The following is a 22,510-nucleotide window of genomic DNA, read 5'->3' as shown; positions in this document are numbered from 1 at the left end:
CTAGTCTGGTCAAGTCGCGTCTGAATACAGGCCGTTTCGGGGTCTCTTATATAGTGCTACCCTCTACTCCCCATAGTCTACTTGCTCTTGTCGCTGTTCTCACGGTTGTGGTATAATCATCTAAACTGACGGAAACGCCACCCGCCCACATATGAGATCAGTACACATCCCGTGCAGCTGCATGCTTGATAATACTGTATCTATTATTATGACAGTATATTCCTAGTTTGGGTATCGTTTCTTGGAATTCTTATCCCATAGTCGTGTTTAACGTCCTGAGTACATGGAATGCCTATCTATCTGTTTTAATAAATGTTCAGTTAATCCCCTATTGTTTACATAATGTTATTTGGTGTCCACGCCCAACTTTTACCTTTAGTAGTCTCTTATTATTTTAATAATCCATGGCCACTCCCTTGGAATTGTTACCCTCTCAGGTGGTGTCTACATAATTATTACCTAGTTGACCGTGAACTAAGCAATGCGGGACGCTAGTCCATAGCAGATGAGCTGTTAGATGTACAATCAGAAACATACATAAAATGCAGAAGTAATGGAACTAAGAAATCTAAAAAACACCAAGAAAACAAATTTTTTTAAGAGAAGTGATGTCACGGTATACTGGTAATCTCATTACCATATACCAATTTATAAAAACAGTGAGTTACAAATTTTTACCAAATTACAAAATTGTTTACCTATAATTATAAGATGTTTTTAATATTAATTTATTACCAATATTTTTTTTAATAAATAATAAATATAATACAATTAATAAATAATTAATAAATAAAAATTGAATTATTTTCAAAATATGAAAAAAATAAATTTTTATTTAAAAATATTCTACTAAATATTAAATAAAACACATAATGATCCGGGAATCAACTCGTACATAATTCCTGATAACCCGGGAATCAACTCGTACGTACCTCTTAATGACCCGGGAATCAACTAAACGGAATTGGTGCAGGTAAACTGGTACCCGGGAATCAACTCGTATGCAGCCTTAATATGATATGTAAAACATAGAAGTTGATAATGCTGAAAGTGACGATGTACACTGTTGATGAATAATCAGAATAAAACGAGTAATAATAAATGACCTACCTGAGGGACCTCAGAAGTTGCTAAAAATACATTAGATTTAATATCAAAGACTTTTACTAATTGGTATCGATTAACTGTGTAGGACAGGAAACATGATAAAAGATATTCACCTATACTAGATTCTTTATGCACAATAATGAGCGCGTTTTGATTCACAGAATCAAAAGCCTTTCTAAAGTCTGAATAAATTGAGTCAATATTTTCGTCAGTCGGGTCAATGGCTCGGCTGTGATGGCGTATTCCTTTACGAATCTTCGGAAAAAGCTAGTTAGTCCTAGAAATATACGCAACTCGTGTATATTACTTGGTTTTGGAAAGTTGGATATCGACTTTGTTTTCTCTCGTCCAGGTTTAATTTCGCCCTTAGTTATCACAAATCCCAGGAATTTGATTTCTTTTGTGCCAAACATACACTTGCCTTCCGCAGATATTTCAACACCAGCTCTAACTTGGTCAACATGTCGTTCAAGTCATTTGCTTCTATTACCCAGTCATCCAAGTAACTCTTGACTAACGAACCTCGCAGCTCTCCCAGCACCATGTTCATCAGTCTTTGAAATCCGCCAGGCGCTCCAGCTAGTCCAAATGGTGTCCTCGTGAACTCATCTGTATCATCTGGTGTAATGAAGCCGGTCTTTTCCCTAGACTCCTTTGCTAGTGGTATTTGGAAATATCCGTTCACGAGGTCCAATTGTACAAACAAGTTCCCGGCTCCAAGTGACTAAATCTGTTCGTCCATGCTCGGCAGCGGAAAGTTCTGTCTTCGTGTCTGTCTATTTAGACGCCTGTAATCACTATCAGTCTTGACTTACCATCCCTTTGTGACACAAACAGTACTGGACTCGCGTATGGCAACCGCGTTTCTATAACTATTCCGCATGACTTCCAATTTGCTATTATCACTGCCATAGCCTTGCGTTCTGCCAAAGATACTTTATATGGTCTACACGTTACCGGTCTGCTGCCTTCTTCTCCGGCTATGCGTAGTTCTGCCATGTCGGTGCACCCAAGTTCGCTAAGGGTTTTCGCAAAAGTGTCTTTGTAGCTTTTCAGCAACACCAATAACCTGTCCCTCTCAGACTCGGCTGCTTCAGTGTTCACGTACTTGAAGTCTATCTCTGTAAGTGGCTCTATAAAATGTGACTCCTGGACCTCTACTGCATGTACCATTGCTTCATTGACTCCTGATGTATTCGCATTACCTTCCGATGACGTAAGACAATTTTTATCAATTCTTTTTATGATTAGGTCGTTCCTTGTTTTATAATACGTTACATAAGGTAGGTCCAACCAGCCTCTACGTATTATAACCTCAGTACGCTGCGCACTATCGGGTACCACCAACAGTGTCATTGGACCGGCCTCAACGCCTCCCACCACTATACTCTCCCAGGCCCTCCCAATAGTCGACGTAGTTGGCGTAGTCACACTTCCGTTTCCGTACAATGGTTTTTCACAGTACTAAATCGTCAGACCCACTCTTTGAGCCACACTGTGCTTAACAAATGAGTAGTGAGAGCCAGTATCAACAAGTAGGCTCACTGTCGCTCCTAGTATTTCACCATCTTTTAGGTAGCGATGCGCCGTGTCGACATTAGTCTTTGTTGTTGTTATATTTGTCACTGACTCACCACTTGTCGGACGATCGTTTTTCATGTACCTCTTTCCATTGAATCCGTAACATGTCAATTTTTCGCGTCGTTGTAGGCATTCGCGTGCAATTGCCAGTCATCCAGCAGAACCAGCATTCGGCATGTTCACCACTCGGCAGTTCCGCGCTATTCGCATAGATAATATAAGAATGGATAGGACACGCATATACCAGTTTCATATGGGGCCGTGTGCTTTTTTGAGGAAGAGAGAACGTTATACGTTACATAAGGTAGGTCCAACCAGCCTCTACGTATTATAACCTCAGTGCGCTGCGCACTATCGGGTACCACCAACAGTGTCATTGGACCGGACTCAACGCCTTCAATAGTCGACGTAGTTGGCGTAGTCACACTTCCGTTTCCGTACAATGGTTGTTCACAGTACTAAATCGTCAGGCCCACTCTTTGAGCCACACTGTGCTTAACAAGTGAGCAGCGAGAGCCAGTATCTACGAGTAGGCTCACTGTCGCTTCTAGTATTTCACCATCTTTTAGGTAGCGATGCGCCGTATCCACAGTAGTCTTTGTTGTTGTTATATTTGTCACTGACTCACCACTTGTCGGACAATCGTTTTTCATATGCCCCTTTCCATTGCATCCGTAACACGTCAATTTTTCGCGTCGTTGTAGGCATTCGCGTGCAATATGCCAGTCATCCGGCAGAACCAGCATTCGGCATGTTCACCACTCGGCAGTTCCGCACTATTCGCATAGATAATATAAGAATGGATAGGACACGCCTATACCAGTTTCATATGGGGCCGTGTGCTTTTTTGAGGAAGAGAGAACGTAAAGAGAGAAAGACGATATGGGGCTTATTTTGAGGTTATGTACAAAAACTATTTTATTGAACAACAATGACATGATAATAATATGATATGAACTATCCGCCTTGATTACAATAATTACAATTTTGAATTTGTTTTTTGTGCCTTTATTTTGTGAATACTCAAATCATTTTATTTACTTTAAATTTTAACTAATTAATTGTAATTTGAAGAGTACCTATTCACGATAAACCAAATCATGGTACAGAACAAATTACCATAATCGAAAATCATGACCATGATTATTTTGACTCAGTTGCACGTTTAAGTTCTTATGTTGAAGATGTTACAAAGTACATTGCAGGGTTTGTTGCCATGAAGTTGGAAAAGAAAATTGTTTGTGATATTTGTAAAAATAGTTTAATTTCAACATCACTTGAAAGTAAGCTGGCAGAGATTAAAGACAGAGGTGGTTTGAAGAAACCAAGTAAATGCTTACAAACAGTTTGCATAGTCTGAGAAAACATTTAGGCAGTATTCGACTGAATTTATCAATAAGAAAAAATCTCTCCTGTTTTTCATAGTTAAAGTTAAGTTACAATTGCATAACAAATATTCAATATTTGATAACATGTCTTGTGTGAACAATGACATTAATATGCTATTTGACCAAACTCAACAGTTCGATACGCATAGAGATCATCTTATTAAAAATAATTGTATAATGTTTTATAATATCCGTTTATTTCACAAAGTCAGAAAAGCAAACGATCGACTAAAACTCCGAAGTAAATTGACTAAACTTGTCCATTTCAGACATGAATGAAAATTGTATAATACATTAAATATTTTAATTACCAAATTAAACAATATTAATTATTATTATTATTAATCCTGTTACTTAAAATAATTGTTACTTGTACATTTATTAATTAATAAAAAAAAAGGAAAAAATATTATTATTTATCATCATTTATCATATCAATATTTGCCCCATATAACCTTAAAAATGTATCACTAAATTTTCTTGTGATAAGTTCTTATGTCCTATCCATTCTTATATTATCTATGACTATTCGTACCACCTCTATGCTCCCGACAATATGGTGCAATGTACAATGTTGGCTTGTCTGTTGACGTCGTCGCATTCTTATCATTTCTTTTTGGTTCGTAGCTGGTCTTCACAGCTTTCTTCTCGATTGCTTTGACCCTTCGGGTGGTTCCACCACGTAAAGCATTCAGTATCTCCTACTCCAACAGATCGTTAAGCAACTCATTCTCGTCCGCATGTGCAATCCTTAGCGCAAACAGCGCAAGGTCTGTCGAGTAGTCTCCTTGTAATACATTGTCCTATATTTCATCGAATGTCAATTGCAACTCACGACAAGTCTCACCTTTTCGTGAAAGAAGTCTACCAGTTGTTCGCCCTTTAGTTGAACACTTTTCTGCATCAAATTCCACCTATACGTAACCACGGGTTCGTAATCCTCTAATGAACGTGGACTTGAATTTTGATGAGAAGTCACTCCAATTGGCAAATTCCCGGCTCAAGAAACAATTCTGAGCTGCTCCTACTAAGCACGATCGTACGAACTGCAGTCTGTAACCGAAGGGAAAATTTTTCAGTCGCACCAACGTCTCTACAGAGTCGTACCAATCTTCGTACGCGGATTCACGTCCGCTGAATTCATTGACTGCTTTGTTGAGATCCGGGACGATCCGGAACTCTCCAACGCTACTCGTACGAAGCGATGCATCAACCGCCCGTTGACATTCGGACAGGGCACTCACCTGCTCGTTCAACTGCTGTACCAGCGCGTACAGCTCGTTATAGGTATGCGCAACAGGCACTTGAATCGCGGCTTCCTGATTTTTATTGGACATCTTATCGTAAACGATGTTATCACTTATCAGCGTGTCGTGTTTAATAACGTTATCAATCTTCAACCATATAGGCAGCAGCACATCACATTTGTCAAGGACCACGTAGATAACGCGTTACTAGAATGTCAAGGATGTTGTAGATAACACGGCTTTAACTAATCTCAACTTCCGGACACCAACTAGACTGAACGCAAACACGTAATAATTAAAAAGTAACGACAGAGACAACATACTACGCACACGTAACGCTAACACACGGCACAACTCATTTCGCGTGGTCGACGATCTGACCTTCGGAAGTCACGACGACGTTGAGCACGTGCGGGTGCGAAATCACATCACTAATTGTGCGACCGTAAAGGACAAACGATAAATGAATATTTAATTTCATTAATAAAATAAATGCAACGTAACGACAACCCTTATTACTCACACAGGGCAACGACACCTCGGATGTCCCTGTGCAACTCACCACTGTCCCACCAATAAGTCAGTATACCGCTACATTTTTCTGTGTCACATAAAAATATTAAGATAACAATCAGGTCTATCGGCATTATTGATAAAGGAATGGTACATTTTGGTTTTGTTAATTGTCCGTTTGCAATTCATTCATCCCTCTAATAATCCTAGCGATAATCGATAATCGTAAATGATTAAGGGAATTGGGCTGCAACTCACAAACTTTAAAATTCAACATTTTTTAATTTATTAAAATTTTGATCGACATCAACTATAGCTATTTAACTGGATGGTCTGAAAACGTTTATATATTTTTATTACCCTGTATATATGATTGTACGGTAGGAATATTAATAATATTACATGGGTAGGTACAACATAAATTTTTCACAACACCTAGACCTCCTCTTACTTGAACAATGATACAAATTTATATACAAATAAAGACTATAGTATATATTATAGTCTTAATATGAAAAATGCGATGTACATAATTATAAATTAATTAGAAAAAATTATCTTTTACAGATCAAGCCAGTACGTAATATTTATTTATTTATTATTTACAACAAATGACTTGAAAATGCATTACTAATTAATAAACTTAGAATAATTAATAATTATTAATTACCTGTACTTATGAAATACTTGGTTACCTATATAAGCAGACACACCATCTTCGTTTAAAATAACTAATCATTGTATTTTATTTTTATTGAATATATGGGCAGGATCTCTTTTACAGTAAATATAGAATTTGTACAGACACTGTTAAATATGACTCGGAATCTTAATATGTAATAACAGAATAAATTAAATAATAAATTAATAGATCATTTTTAAGACATAAGCAATATCACATAATATAATAGTATTATTAGTATACATTTTCAAAAACAGACATTAAAATTGAGGAACCTGTGTTTGCACTAGAGTAATAGACAATAAGCTTCTAATCGGGGCGTTATACATATAGTTGGTTATAGATTTAGGAAAATAAAAAGGGGCAGTTTTTCTAGTTATCCGTTGAGGAACCCTGAAGCTAATTAAGGATACAATGACTGAAGAATCAACTTTATTGTCCAGAAGCTCCTTCAGAAAATCCTAGCCCGCAGAATGCCTACGCTCAGCCAGGGATGACAAGTTATGTAAATTGAAAACAGGAGTATAATCATAAGGCATGCACGGAACACTTAACAAATGACTGGCGAATCGCAGGAACCTGCGCTGTACCCTTTAGATTTGACTGTAATAACCGGCATATATGTGGACCCAAACAATCGTACCATATTCAACTATTGGTCAAACTAAATCACAATTAAGTGACTTAATGGATAATCCCAGATGAACATCTTTTGACACCCTAATAATAAATCCGAGAGTTTATAGAGCTTTACAGCAAATATAATTAATATCCCAAATATAGACCAGGGTCTAGTTAACTATTAAACTTGAATCCAAGATCCATGGCGTAGTCATCAGTTACACGCTTAAGATCGGTATCACCTATTCGGTATGACAATATGATTTGAGAATGAATTCTGGCAAATCTCATGACTTTACATTTGTGGAGGTTTAAAGACAAGCCTAACTTTCCAAACCATTCAACGAATGTATTTAGATCAATCTGGAGTTTTAGGCAGTCATTCATATAGTACCTATACTCGAAAAGAGTTTAATATCATCTGTAAAACATAGAAGTTGATAATGCTGAAAGTGACGATGTACACTGTTGATGAATAATCAGAATAAAACGAGTAATAATAAATGACCTACCTAAGGGACCCCAGAAGTTGCTAAAAATACATTAGATTTAATACCAAAGACTTTTACTAATTGGTATCGATTAACTGTGTAGGACAGGAAACATGATAAAAGATATTCACCTATACTAGATTCTTTATGCACAAAATGAGCGCGTTATGATTCACAGAATCAAAAGCCTTCTTATTGTCTGTATAAATTGAGTCATTTAATGCTCTATTTTGAAAATGGTCGAATACATAATTACTGACAACGAGATCACACATAGTAGTTGAATGCCCGGTCGAAACTCATGCTGCTCTTCCATAAGAATATTATTTATAGATGGTTGAACACAACTTAAAACAAATTACTAACATATTTTAGAAATGCCATTCAGGCTATTAGTCGATAGCTCAATGCAATATTGCGATCACCTGGCTTGAAGATTGGCGTAAAAAGAAATAACCTTTAGCATCGATGGGTAAACGCACTCGTCCAATGATTGTCTGAACAGAGTCCATAAGGGTAATGCTAATTGCGATCCTAATTCATAGAGGAAATGACACGAAAGGTCATTTCTATTAAGAACATAATACGTAATATAGATTATACCTGTTGTGGCTGTATAAAATAGAGCACTTGAACAATCATTTTTATGTACTTTTGTCAATCAGGTTATCCTACCTGTTACAGTAATTAGACTTCTGAAATCTTATTTGAATTCAGTAAGGCGGTGATGATATGTCTACTTTACCTAACCTAACCTAACCTTGACGAATTATAATATTGCATACCTCAAATTTTAAGTATTCAAATACAATTTTTAAGACTTTAGGAACAGAATGTTAAAAAAAAATCCTGATCAATCTCAAGTTTACGAGTACATATCAATGAATTTATATCACTTTTTTGGAAATTTTATCACATCATCATGTCTATCGGTATGATTGGTAAAGGGACGGTATATTTTGGTTGAGTTAATTGTCCGTATGAAATTCATACATTCCTCTAATAATAGTAATTGGTAAAAATACCCGTGGGAATAATACCCATAAAAATAATATTATTATTTTATTATAATAAATTGTATAAAAGAAAAGCTTAGGTGATAATTTTATTCAGAAAAATTACATAATAATGGCCAAAAAAAGTCAGACATATAGAGGTATATTATATTATATCTATAATTATTTACAATTAAAATCCCAATTCGTAAAAAAAAAAATAATTAAAGTATTATTCAAATGATACACAACCATTGCAAATAATATTATCTGGTAACTTTAAGCCTAATTGTCTATTTTGCCGAGGGTATATGTACAATTAAAAAAAAATATATAATATATTATCGGAATTCAACTAACGATAATTGATCACATACGATAGCATACACGACATATTAGTACGTTTTTTGAAATTGATTATAATAATATTAATAATTATTAATATGCGTTTATTATTTTATAAAAAATGCCAAATTATTATTACATTATTATGACAAATTTTATTTTATACAACTGTATTTAATTTTTTTAATTTACTCAAAATAATATCAAATATGAATATAATATACATTTTATTTAAATGCACATGTTGTTTAGTATTTATGTCATATACCGGTATCATTTTCTTGGATATTTTTTCTATCGGATATTATTTCCTAGGGTATTTTTTTATCAGGTATTATTTCATTGGCCATTTTTTCCGTGGGTATTTTTTCCCCGGATAATTTTTCCTAGATTCCTAATAATCCTATAGCCCCCAAATCGAACTTGATTTAGGGAATTGAGCTGCAACTCACCAATTTTAAAATTCAACATTTTTTAATTTGTTAATATTTTGATCGACATCAACTAAAGCTATTCAACTGGATTTTTATTACTGTGTATTTAAGATTTTACGGCAGTACTATAATAATATCATAATATGGGTACATAATTAATATTTCACAACACCTACGCCTTCTTTAACTTTAACAATGATATTAATGAATATATATGTGAAGTCTATATAATATGGAAAATGTTATGTACATAATTATTAATTAACTAACCATTATCATTCACAGCCGATGAGCGTACGTAATTTATATTTATTTTTTATTTACAACAGATAACTTGAAAATGCATTACTAATTATTAACCTTAGAAAAATTAATAATAATTAATTACCAGTACTTATAAAATACTTAGTTAGACCTAGAGTAATCTGACACGCCATTTTCGTTTAAAATTACTAATCATTGTATCAAATCGTATACATAAATCACAATTATTTTCAATGACGTTTTACACTAAAAATCTACAAGCTACATACAGTAGTGCAATTAATCGGTTTATTTTTACCCTTTACTGACAACTGAAAACTGTAGCTCTCGTAAATCGCGACTACATGCAATTATATCTTGTTGATTCCAGTTACTGTAAATTTATCTAAATAAGAATCGAATTATGTAGTTTAATAAAATATAATAATGTTGTTATATTGGGTATACAAATAATCTACAAATTAATATAAATTTTTAAATTTCAATAATTCATAAGAAATGCATAATGAACCATAACTTACCATATTTTTGCAACTTATAATAATAAAAATAACATTAAAATGTATATTTTTTTAGCGAAAATTAGTAAGTAATAACTTTGTAGTTTGACTGAATTAGTAGTTTCATAATTTTATTTGTATTCTCAAATTATTCTCAATAAAATGTGTGTGCTTGGAACCAAAAGGTTATCAGTAATTTTTTTTATTAAAATTCACTTTGATATATTTTATTATAACGGAACGGAATACACTCATACTAAAATGGTTCTTTTCAACGCTACTAACAAAACAACATACAACTTGACCGATCACTCAACATTTGCCAACACGTCATTTCAACATTAGAGTTAAAAGAACACGGGCTTTCTAATTTACTGAACACCTTCTTTTTTGTCATTTTTTTTTCTGAAACTTTTATTGTTTAGTACGCTGAAAACGATAGTGAAGTTAGAATTTTGGGCTCGGAACATGACCCTTCAAACTTAAAATATGATATGCTAAATAACTTGAAAACTAGTCGTGTGGGCCATCGTGTTCCAGTGGTAACATTATTACATTATCATGGAGAATGATCGGAGTCTGAATCAAAATGTCGGTATAAATTTTATTTTGCACTATTCCCATTATTTATCAATGGAACCCGATAATTATTGTTGTTGTTTCTTAAATTTGTATGATAAATGCTGTATGATTATTATTATGTTGATAACACCGTGTTATGTCATTATTTTTATTGTTATCGCCACATTATTATAATGATGTGGAGAAACTCGGGTTATCACTGAAGAACCTTCAAAGTGCGTTGTTACAATGGTAACTTAATAAGCACAACAATTACGAAAATAATAACTCACTCGTTTTACATTTAAATTATTTATTTTAAAAACGAAAGAATGTTATTGTACAAAAAACGCGACGTTGTGTCGAGGTACGAGTTATATTAATGATCGGCAACGAGGGTTTTTTACTTTGTGTTCGTTTTGTACAAACGGGAAAATATGGCGATGTAAACGGCAACGGAGAGCTTGCGTTACGTGTCACAGTATCTGACAAATAGAGTGAGTCCTGCGGCCGCCGTCTGCCGGGGATCACTGTGACCAGCTATCTTACAATGTAACCGTCGCCGTGTGAAATTATGTGGCGGCGGCTCGCCACATTACTCCCCCCGTCAAAGGAAAAAATAGTTTAACAATTTTCGATGTCGAAAACCTGTCGATGGACTGCATGGCGTAGGAGTGATCGGCGATCGGGTCGTCGCACAGGACGAATGCTGGTTTGAGCCGATCCACTGAAATCCACGACGTCCGGTTGTCCAGCTGGCATTGCAGTACCATATAAGGTCCTTCGTATCGAGGCTGAAGCGGTGCCTGATGTGCTTCGATGGGGATAAAAACGTGACTGACGGAATCAAGCTGTGTCGGTATGAAAACGCGTCGAGCCGGGTCGTGGTTGGTTCTGGGCGAAGGTGGAAGCTTGGCGATGGACGCCTTGAGCGTCGCAACGAAATCTTGTGCCCTTACTTCCGGAGGTGATGCGTGGAATAGCTAGCCGGGCAACCGCAGTGACTTCCCGTACACTAGCTCAGTCGGGGTCGAGCCGTTGTCCGGTTTAACTGTGTTGTACAGCGCGAGAAGGACCACTGACAGGTGTTGTTACCAATGCGGCGACTCGTGTGCAGCGAGTGCCCCCTCGAGTGTCCGGTGAAAACGCTCGACAATCTCGTTCGTCTGCGTGTGTTAAGGGGAGGTGCGGACGTGTTGAACCCCGTAAATCTTGTTGAGGACTCGCATAAGCTCAGACTCGAACTGTCGTCCCTGATCTGTGGTGATGACGTCTGGGACTCCGAAACGGGCGATCCAGTTCGTCACAAGTGTATAGCAGCGACGGTATGAGCACTCATCTTGTCGACAGGCCACGCTTCAGGTCAACGTGTAAAACGATCGACGCAGGTGAGTTGGTACTTGGCGTTGTTCGACAGTAGTAGCAGCCCGATGATGTCGAGATGGATATGGCCGAAACGTCGACCCGGTGACGCGAATGTTGCGAACGGCGTCGTCGTATACTTGTGCACGATGGCTTTCTGGCACTGTACGAACGACTTGACCAATCGCCATATATCTCGGTCAATACACGGCCACACAAAACGGTCCTTGATAATTCGGGCGATGGCCGTGTTCGGTATAACCTTTATGATAAATCAAACCGGCTTGTTTAAGAAATTCAGCTGTCGTGTCCAATTTATGTGACCCACAGTGTTTCGTAAACATATACTTTGCCAAATATCCAGAATAAAATGTTTTTTTACGGCCTTAGTTTGACATGGATGCTTTTGAATGCCTATATGAACTGTATCGCATTATAGTGGACACCTACCTCCGGGCCCTTAAAGTAAAGACTATGGTTCACCGTCATGTATATATAATATATATCCTTTATTATTTAAGGTTATGAATTCTAAAATATTAAATTATTTTATATTATTAAATTTATAATATTAGTTGTAGGTATAAAATATACTACCTTCCAACAATCCGAGATTATGGTCGTGCCAGCCTTTATCCATTATTTAATTATGTCTAGAATGGTGACGGCATTACGTCTTTCCTCGGGGACCATAAAACATTGATCGGTTTCTCTTTCGTAACCATCAAAAAACCCGTTGCCCCCTCAACATTATGGGGGCCGGTGATGTCTACGTTGTCCAAATTTCGATTCATCGATTTCTACCGTGTATCCATATCCACCTAGCTTCACCTTGCGTACAAGGTACAACCATAGAATCGTATGTGTTTTCGCGGCAAAATGATGATCAATCGGTAAGAGTTTAGTGGGCAAATCGTTTGCAGTTTCATCAATAGGAATGAGGCATTCATCATCTACAAATTAATAAAGCTGCATATTTACAAGCGGCTGAGATGGGACTTATAAAAAAGACGTCTTTTGTCTGATTGATATGCTACAAATATTAATACCTTCAAGTTTTATTTTTGTATTAAAGTATAGATGTATATGTTTTAGTTTTAAGTTAATATTTTTATAGTATTACTCATAGATGCATTTTTTTTTCCTGTTTATTTACTTCAATTCTTTGTAATTATCATTTTTGGACAGATCTTTATCAACTTCATGTCATCGGATACATTTCATTTCGGTTGGCGATGTACCAAAACTTTGTCATTTTGTGATCAAGACAAAACCATCGTTTAAGTTTGACCACTCTACCAAATCGAACAAATTTATGTTTTTCTATTTTTATGTTAACGCGCACGAATACAAAAACACAATGATTAATATTATATAGATTGTATCTAAAGCTTGAACTTGTCATTTTGTCTTATCGATGTTTACCTACTTTAAATACCTTTTAAATGTGTTATTAAAGATTTATTTGTAAACTTTTATTTGAGGTTTCTTGATACCAGATCAATCGTCTAGGTTTTACCACTGTTAATAGTTGATGACCCGGTGGACGACTTACCTTATGTTGAGTAATTGCTCGCAAAACAACAAATCAAAGAATGTTCTTTTAAACAGAAATAGAATTTTGTTTAATTTTGAGGCTTACACGAGGTGGTTTTACATAACAAGTGAAAGGATATTTTCTATTTTAATGTACGAGCGAGCGTAGCGATCGAATGGCCACGCTAGTAGTAAATTTACTTTAAAAATAATATTGTTGAAATCATAAGTTTACAGAGGGTGCTGAGGGTGGCTTTACACAACAAGTCAATGGATATTTTCAATTTTAATATCCGAATGAGAAGGACGTAAAACACAAATTTTGAAGAAAAAAAAGGTGTTAAAAAAATTCCCGTGGAAGCGACATTACTAGGGCTAGGATTTTGTAGCATTTGCATTTTCTTTCGTAGTACTTACAGGACATGTCTAATCAAAAACAAAATTCGATTCATTCATCACAGAGTTCAAATATGCAATTTTGTTTTTGCTTTTTTTGCTTTTTCTTGTGATATTCGTAAATAAATGCTTTATTGGTACTTTTTTGTCAGTTTATTAGCTTTATAATTGGTTTTTGTTAATTATACGCATATTTTAACATTTACGTACATAATATTTATCTAAATTATTATTCTTTCATTTATTTTAATTGTATAATTATATATATTTTGTGAATTCGTAGTGAAATATTATCGCCTTATCGGAAAATATTTCTGAAAATAGATTCTTAGATTTTGTGATTACTGACTACCGAGTGGGGAGTAGTGGTTACGTAAAACGACGTCTGTAATATCGTCGTAATATTATGTCTGGACTTCAGACGCAATGAGAACGATATTTATTGACTTGTTTACTATATCTAAATTTACAATAATATTATTTAGCATTTCCTAATTATAGGAATTTCTATGGGGGTTTATATCCGAGTGCTAGTGTACGGAGTATTGTCGCGACTCGCGGAACCACGATATCAGTAATCGACAATACGTTAAGCCGACAATCATAACTAAACTAATCAGCTTAACTTAAAAATGTTTAAGTCTTTTTTAGTTGCATTTTCCTGGTTAAATGCTTTTTTTTGTGGCATTATTGGCAATTTTTTAATTCCTTTATTGCAGGTTTTTAGTGCTTCATTTTCCTAGCCCTATACATTACAATGTTGAAATTTTCGTTTTACAAAACATTGCGCAAAGTAATTTCGGTGTTTAGCAGTATCGAACGATGGATAATAAGGATATAGTACATGTGACGTTAACAATGCGTAACAGATTAATATTAAGAAATTTTAAGCATTACGGATATTTAAGGGTTATTATATAATGTAAAAACTTCAGTTATCTATAACTTCGAAAATAACGGCTGAGTAAAAAAAATTCTAGATCTTTAAGTAATATAAAGATGTGATACGTAAATTGAATTACAGTACTCTTATTTTGTTTCAATAATTTATTTACTTGGCGAGAAATTATAGAGGTACTATAGGTATATGGCACGGCACACAAAATAACGTGAAAAAAAATTTATAAAAGTCATTAGAAGTTTATTAATATTTAAAATATCATAATGAACATTAATTCTACTCAAAATAATTTCTCGGTAAATAAATTATTGAAACAAAATAAGATTACTTCAATTCAATTTACTTAGCATTTATTTATGACATATCTTTATAGTGCTTAAAGATAGGGTTTTTTTTTAATTAGACGTTTTTACAAGGAGTTCAACGAAGTGTTTTTGTTGTGATAATATTTGACGCTACTTAATTCTTTTTGGGATTTTGATTTAATATTCTTAAATACATAATACAATATGATATCACTGTGATTAATATTTTTTACTTATTATATCCAGAAAAAGGTACGTAACATTTTTTGTGTTTTTTATTTCATTGTTATTTGTAAATCCTTTTTGTTGGAAATTTCTTAATATATCTGCATGAGCATATTATATTTACAATAAAGATTGTGATAAGATCATGGAATTTATTTTTTATTTCGGCATCAAATAATTACATTTAAAAATTTGGTCTTATCTACTTTAATCTTGTACGTGTTTAATACTCCAATTTTGTTGTTATAAACAACATTAATGTACTATATCAAATATATTTTGGATAATAACTGTGCATTTTTTTATGTACATAAAATTTTCAATGAATGTTATGGTAAATAAAAAAAAAATTGTAAGACTTTAATAATTAAGTGTTAATATAGACCTTAAGCCATTGTAATTTTTAGATGAATACATGATTTTATAGCTGAAATATTATAATTATATATGAGAGTAACACAGACCACAACTATGGTAATTGCATATCAATCTCAAGTTAACATATCATTGAATTCATATCACTTTTTTGGAAATTTTATCATATCATCAAGTCAATCGGCATGATTGATAAAGCAATGGTACATTTTGGTTCAGTTAATTGTCCGTTTGCAATGCATTCATCCCTCTAATAATCCTAGCTAGCAAATCGTACATGATTTAGGGAATTAGGCTGCATCTCTAAAACTCAACATTTTTTAATTTATTTATATTTTGATGGACATCACCTAAAGCTATTTAACTGGATGGTTTGAAGACGTTTGTATGTTTTTATTACTCTGTATCTAAGATTGTACAGTAGGAATATTAATATTATATGGATAGATACATCACAAATTGTTCACAACACCTAGACCTCCTCTTACTTTAACAATGATACAAATTTATATACAAATAAAGACTATATATATATTATAGACTTTATATGAAAAATGTTATGTACATGATTCAGTGGCGTAGCCAGGATGTTTTTTCGGTTAGGGGCTGATCAATTTTTTACACAGCGGTGGTTTAGTAATATACAATAAATTATTTTACCTGTATTATTTATTTTAAAAAAACAATAAAAATAGTAATCAATTTTCTTTTCAATTGGTCATAATTTAGTATACTAACAGTTTATAAAATAAAACAAACTCAAATTTAATAAACATGAATATAGTGTAATGAATAAAAAAATTACAAATATTTATTTATAGATTTTATTATGAAACCGACCTATGCACAATGTTATATAATAATATATGCATTAAATACCACACTATCGAAACTATAGAAAACTAACAAAATAAAGATGACCATTTAAAATTAGTAAAATTCAATTTAATACTTTTTGAATACACAACAAGTCAATGGATATTTTCAATTTTAATATCCGAATGAGAAGAACTTAAAACACAAATTTTGAAGAAAAAAAAGGTGTTAAAAAAATTCCAGTGGAAGCAGCATTACAATGTTGAAATTTTCGTTTTACAAAAAATAGCGCAAAGTAATTTCGGTGTTTAGCAGTATCGAACGATGGATAATAAGGATATAGTACATGTGACGTTAACAATGCGTAACAGATTAATATTAAGAAATTTTAAGCATTACGGATATTTAAGGGTTATTATATAATGTAAAAACTTCAGTTATCTATAACTTCGAAAATAACGGCTGAGTAAAAAAAATTCTAGATCTTTAAGTAATATAAAGATGTGATACGTAAATTGAATTACAGTACTCTTATTTTGTTTCAATAATTTATTTACTTGGCGAGAAATTATAGAGGTACTATAGGTATATGGCACGGCACACAAAATAACGTGAAAAAAAATTTATAAAAGTCATTAGAAGTTTATTAATATTTAAAATATCATAATGAACATTAATTCTACTCAAAATAATTTCTCGGTAAATAAATTATTGAAACAAAATAAGATTACTTCAATTCAATTTACTTAGCATTTATTTATGACATATCTTTATAGTGCTTAAAGATAGGGTTTTTTTTTACTTAGACGTTTTTACAAGGAGTTCAACGAAGTGTTTTTGTTGTGATAATATTGTGTTAATATTTGACGCTACTTAATTCTTTTTGGGATTTTGATTTAATATTCTTAAATACATAATACAATATGATATCACTGTGATTAATATTTTTTACTTATTATATCCAGAAAAAGGTACGTAACATTTTTTGTGTTTTTTATTTCATTGTTATTTGTAAATCCTTTTTGTTGGAAATTTCTTAATATATCTGCATGAGCATATTATATTTACAATAAAGATTGTGATAAGATCATGGAATTTATTTTTTATTTCGGCATCAAATAATTACATTTAAAAATTTGGTCTTATCTACTTTAATCTTGTACGTGTTTAATACTCCAATTTTGTTGTTATAAACAACATTAATGTATTATATCAAATATATTTTGGATAATAACTGTGCATTTTTTTATGTACATAAAATTTTCAATGAATGTTATGGTAAATAAAAAAACATTGTAAGACGTTAATAATTAAGTTTTAATATAGGCCTTAAGCCATTGTAATTTTTAGATGAATACATGATTTTATAGCTGACGTAATAGCTACGCAACTGACATAATTATAAATTAATTAACCCATATCGTTCACAGGGGAAATAGGTACGTAATTTTTATTTATTTTTTGCTTATAACAGATAACTTGAAAATGCATTACTAATTAATAACCTTAGAAAAATCAATAATTATTAATTACCTGTACTTATAAAATACTTAGTTATATAAGCTGACACGCCATCTTCGTTTAAAATTACTAATCATTGTATCAAAATGTACTCATAAATCACAATTTTCAATGACGTTTTATACTCGAAATTTACAAGATGTAACTATACAGTAGTGCGATTAATTGGTTTATTTTTATTCTTTGCCGATACCTGGAAAACGTAGCTCTCATAAATCGCGACTACATGAAATTACATGTTTTTGATCCCAGTTACTGTCAATTTATCTAAATAAGAATCGAATTATGTAGTTTAATAAAATACAATAAAGTTGTTAAATTGGGCCATACCACTAATCTAGAAATGAGTATAAATTTTTAAATTTCAATAATTTATAAAAAATGCATAATGAACAATAACTTACCATATTTTTGCAACTTATAATAATAAAAATAACCTTATAACGCGTAATTTTTTAGCGGAAATTAGTAAGTAATAATGTTGAATTGGTAGTTTTATAATTTTATGTGTGCAAAAATTTCAAATGATTATCGATAAAATGTGTGTGCTTGGAACCAAAAGGTGATAAGTAATTTGTTTTATTAAAATTCACTTTTATATATTTTATTATAATGGAATACACTCATACTGTATGCGCACCGTCGCGGAACTAATGAAGTACTATCATTAGCTGGCCGCGCGATACTAATTGCGGCGGGTCTTTATACCTGTGGGTAAAGAGGAATAAGTAACCTAACCAATTACGATACGAGTAATAATCGAACACAAAAATTGAAAGTGTGCACTTGTGGCACTAAACAAACTGATTATGGTTGATAGATATAGTAAACAACGGTGATATAAACGGGGGATATGATCATATCTTACAATGAGATCTACTGATGGGGAATGACGATATACATAAGATGTAAAAATATAAACAATAACAATAACATTCTTATCTGCACGACGAGGATGATAGCGGTTTGGAATAACAACAGCTGACTCCTGACCAATGGATTTTCGCAGGAGAAAATCCAAATTATTCCAATATGGCGTTACAACACTATTATCACAAAATACGATTATTATCACAAAATAATTTTGAATTTTTACCGCCTTTCAAAATGCAATATGATCCAACTTTTGAAAGTAATAGAATTGATTATAATTACTAGTAGTATTATACTATAGTCTTTATAATCAATGGTAATAGCAATATTGTTATGTAGTGTGATGTAAAACAGAATAATTCAAAACCAATAATTATGACAGTTACCTACACATTTTTATTAACATGATGTCTTAACATATTTTTAATACGAAGCAGATATAATATTATTGTATTTCATGGTATTTTTATTGTGTTTCATATTTCACTGTTCTTTGGTATGGAAACTTTACTTTCTATATATATATATATATGGGTGATATATTGGTAATTTTAAAATGTGTGCACAATAGGTAATCCCAATCATAACGAGATAAAATTGATCTAGTATAACGTATATTATTTCTTATATACGGAACATAGTACCATTGAAACTGTTGTCACCGAACAATACTATTCTATACAAGCCGTGGCGGGTGCGGTCGCCTGTTGTAAATTGGATACGGTACCCAGATCAGGTTCTCACATTAATTTACCAAAAATTAAGTTACCGCACTTTAATGGTGACATAGTTAATTGGCGTTCTTATCGTGGCACATTTACATCGCTTGTCAACGAAAATCCAGATCTTAACAGTGTTGAGCGATTTCACTATTTAATTGCTTCAGTCTCTGGAGCTGCGAGCACTGTCGTACGTTCAGTCCCTCTTACTGGTTCCAACTATGAAGTTTCTTGGAACGCATCGCATGCTCGATTTGACAGTACGCGTATTATACTTCACGCGCACTTGGACAAGTTATTCGCATTTTCTCCCATACAAAATGAATCACTAAGTGACCTAAATAACTTTTTAGATGTATTCAAAGAGAACACAGCAGCGATCGACGCTCTAGGTGTGCATGATCTGTCCGGGTTTCTATTATTCTATATAGCGTTGCGCGTCTTGGATAGTTCGACGAAGCGTCTCTTCGAGGCTGATCAAGGCACACATGATCTTCCTACTCTAAATGATTTATTAATTTTCATACAATCTCGGTGCAAAATCTTACGAAATAGTTCGATGACAGACGCCGAAAGAAAACCTGCTCCTTTCACGCGCCGAAAGCCTGTAATTTCAAGATCATCGTTACTGGCCGCAACCAAGGAGCATGAACCTCACTGCTATGCGTACCAAGGGACACACTATGTATACAAATGTGAGAAGTTTAAGGGACTAACCACATCAGCACGATTTCAGCTGATAAAGTCCAACAACATGTGTTCAAACTGTCTTTGTGGTTCCCATACGGCGTTTACATGTCAGTCGAAGTATTCGTGTCGAACTTGTTCCGGAAAACATCATTCGTTACTGCACTTCGATTCACGAAAGCGCCACGCTGGCACTAATTCAAATAACAATGCACCCGCGATTCCATCGTCGTCGGCAGCCCCCGTTGGTAATCTACCAAATACCGATGACACGTCGTTTGTTGGTACCGTGAGCAGCGGCAATTTTAGTGTTCTGGGCATAGCTGTTATCCGGATGTGCAACCAACAGGGACAGTGGGTACCAGTCCGAGCATTAATATATTGTAGATCGCAAATATCTGCTATAACAACAAAGTGTGCAACGCGACATGGTTTACGCGGTGCAATCGTAAAATCAACGTAGTCGGATTGTCACAGAGTCCCGTAGTCCAGGCAAAAGGTGTAGTCTTGTGCAACATAGGGCTACACATGTGGTCAGATCGAAAGCTAACTTGTGAACCCGTTCTATTGTCCAAGATCACTTTATTGATGCCCTCGAAAGTGTTAGATTTATCTATACGAACTCAGTACATAGATCTGGAGCTCGCAGATCCGAATTTCGATCGTCCAGGGCAAATTGAATTTTTACTAGGCGCTGACGTGTACAACCACATTTTCACAGACGGTTATCATGTACGCCATACACCAGGATTGCCTTCCGCGTTCGAGACAACATTAGGCTGGATTAATTTTGGAGCTGCGGCAGCCTCAAGTACTTCGTTATCACAAACATCACTGTCATTGACAACCGAACCGTCACTAAAACAATTGCTGAACCGGTTTTGGGAAGTCGAGGAGCCTGAACCTAACCTAATCTGTTTACAGAAGAACAGAAGTGCGAAGAGATTTTCCGCCGTACCACCACCAGAGATCCGTCTGGGAGGTACTCAGTGTCGTTTCCGTTTAAAACCAATCCTTCCGTTCTTGGTGATTTCCGGTCAATGGCACTATCAAGATTTTATAATTTGGAGCGTAAATTAACAGCCGATCCTATCATATACGAGGAATATAAATCTTTTATGAAGGAGTATTTACAACTTGACCACATGAAACTCACGCAAACTCCGGGAAACTACATCATTCCACATCACGCAGTTGTCAAATGAACGAACGAAAAAATTAAACTAAGAGTCGTATTTGACGCGTCTGCCACTACATCCTCTTGAACATCATTAAACAATTTGTTATTTACCGGACCCAAATTGCAATATGACATAGCAGATCTATTATTAAGATGTCGCTTTCATGTATATATGCTCACAGCAGATATATGCAAAATGTATAGACAAATACAGGTGTCACCAGCGGAATGCTCTTACCAGCATATTTTGTGGCGCAACGATCCATCTGAATCAATACAGGAGTAGGTATGCATTGTCGACAGTTACTTACGGAGTGTCTTCTTCTCCCTTTCAAGCCATCCGTGTATTGCATCAATTGGAACTGGACGAAGGTTCAAGATACCCAGCTGCACAAGGAGTGTTATCTAGTCAAACTTACGTCGATGACATTATAACGGGAGCTGCCTCAGTCGAACAGATCGTGATGTTGCAGAAATAACTCATCGGTTTGCTAGGTCAAGGTTAATTTGAGCAAAAAAAGTTGACAAGCAACTGTCCACAAGTTCTGCAAAATATCCCAAAGGACGATCAAGTTGTGGAACTGTCATTCCACCCAATGGATGATTGTCAAATAAAGATTCTAGGGTTACATTGGGACCCAGAAAATGATATATTCAGTTATCATAGTGATCCTTGCGTCTCTCGACCTACAAAACGTGCAGTGCTATCCGCGATAGCTAAGATATATGACCCAATCGGAGCCTTATCACCCATCACCTTTTGGGATAAGTGCTTCATGCAGATTCTATGGAAAAATGCTTATGAATGGGACCAACCGATCCCCGACGAACTAGCTTCTTCCTGGAATTCATTCTCTACACAGTTACCTTAGGTTTCACGAGTTA

At 34.2% G+C, this 22,510-nt stretch overlaps 1 protein-coding gene across 1 annotated transcript; it reads left to right on the top strand.

The window, feature by feature from the left end:
* The first annotated feature begins 12,970 nt into the window (after positions 1–12,970).
* On the top strand, positions 12,971–22,104 carry LOC149055530 (uncharacterized). The gene is made up of 4 exons (XM_089225691.1): positions 12,971–12,984; positions 19,681–20,803; positions 20,923–21,516; positions 21,808–22,104. The coding sequence occupies exons 1-4, from the start codon at positions 12,971–12,973 to the stop codon at positions 22,102–22,104; spliced, it is 2,028 nt and encodes a 675-aa protein (XP_089081817.1).
* Positions 22,105–22,510: the final 406 nt, after the last annotated feature.

The sequence above is a fragment of the Diuraphis noxia genome, unplaced genomic scaffold, assembly GCF_037042655.1.
Source record: "Diuraphis noxia isolate RWA-SAM2 unplaced genomic scaffold, SU_Dnox_SAM2 contig0004, whole genome shotgun sequence".
NCBI lineage: Eukaryota > Metazoa > Arthropoda > Insecta > Hemiptera > Aphididae > Diuraphis > Diuraphis noxia.
Note: the sequence above shows the minus strand (reverse complement) of the source record. Positions and strands in the feature narration are given on the sequence as shown.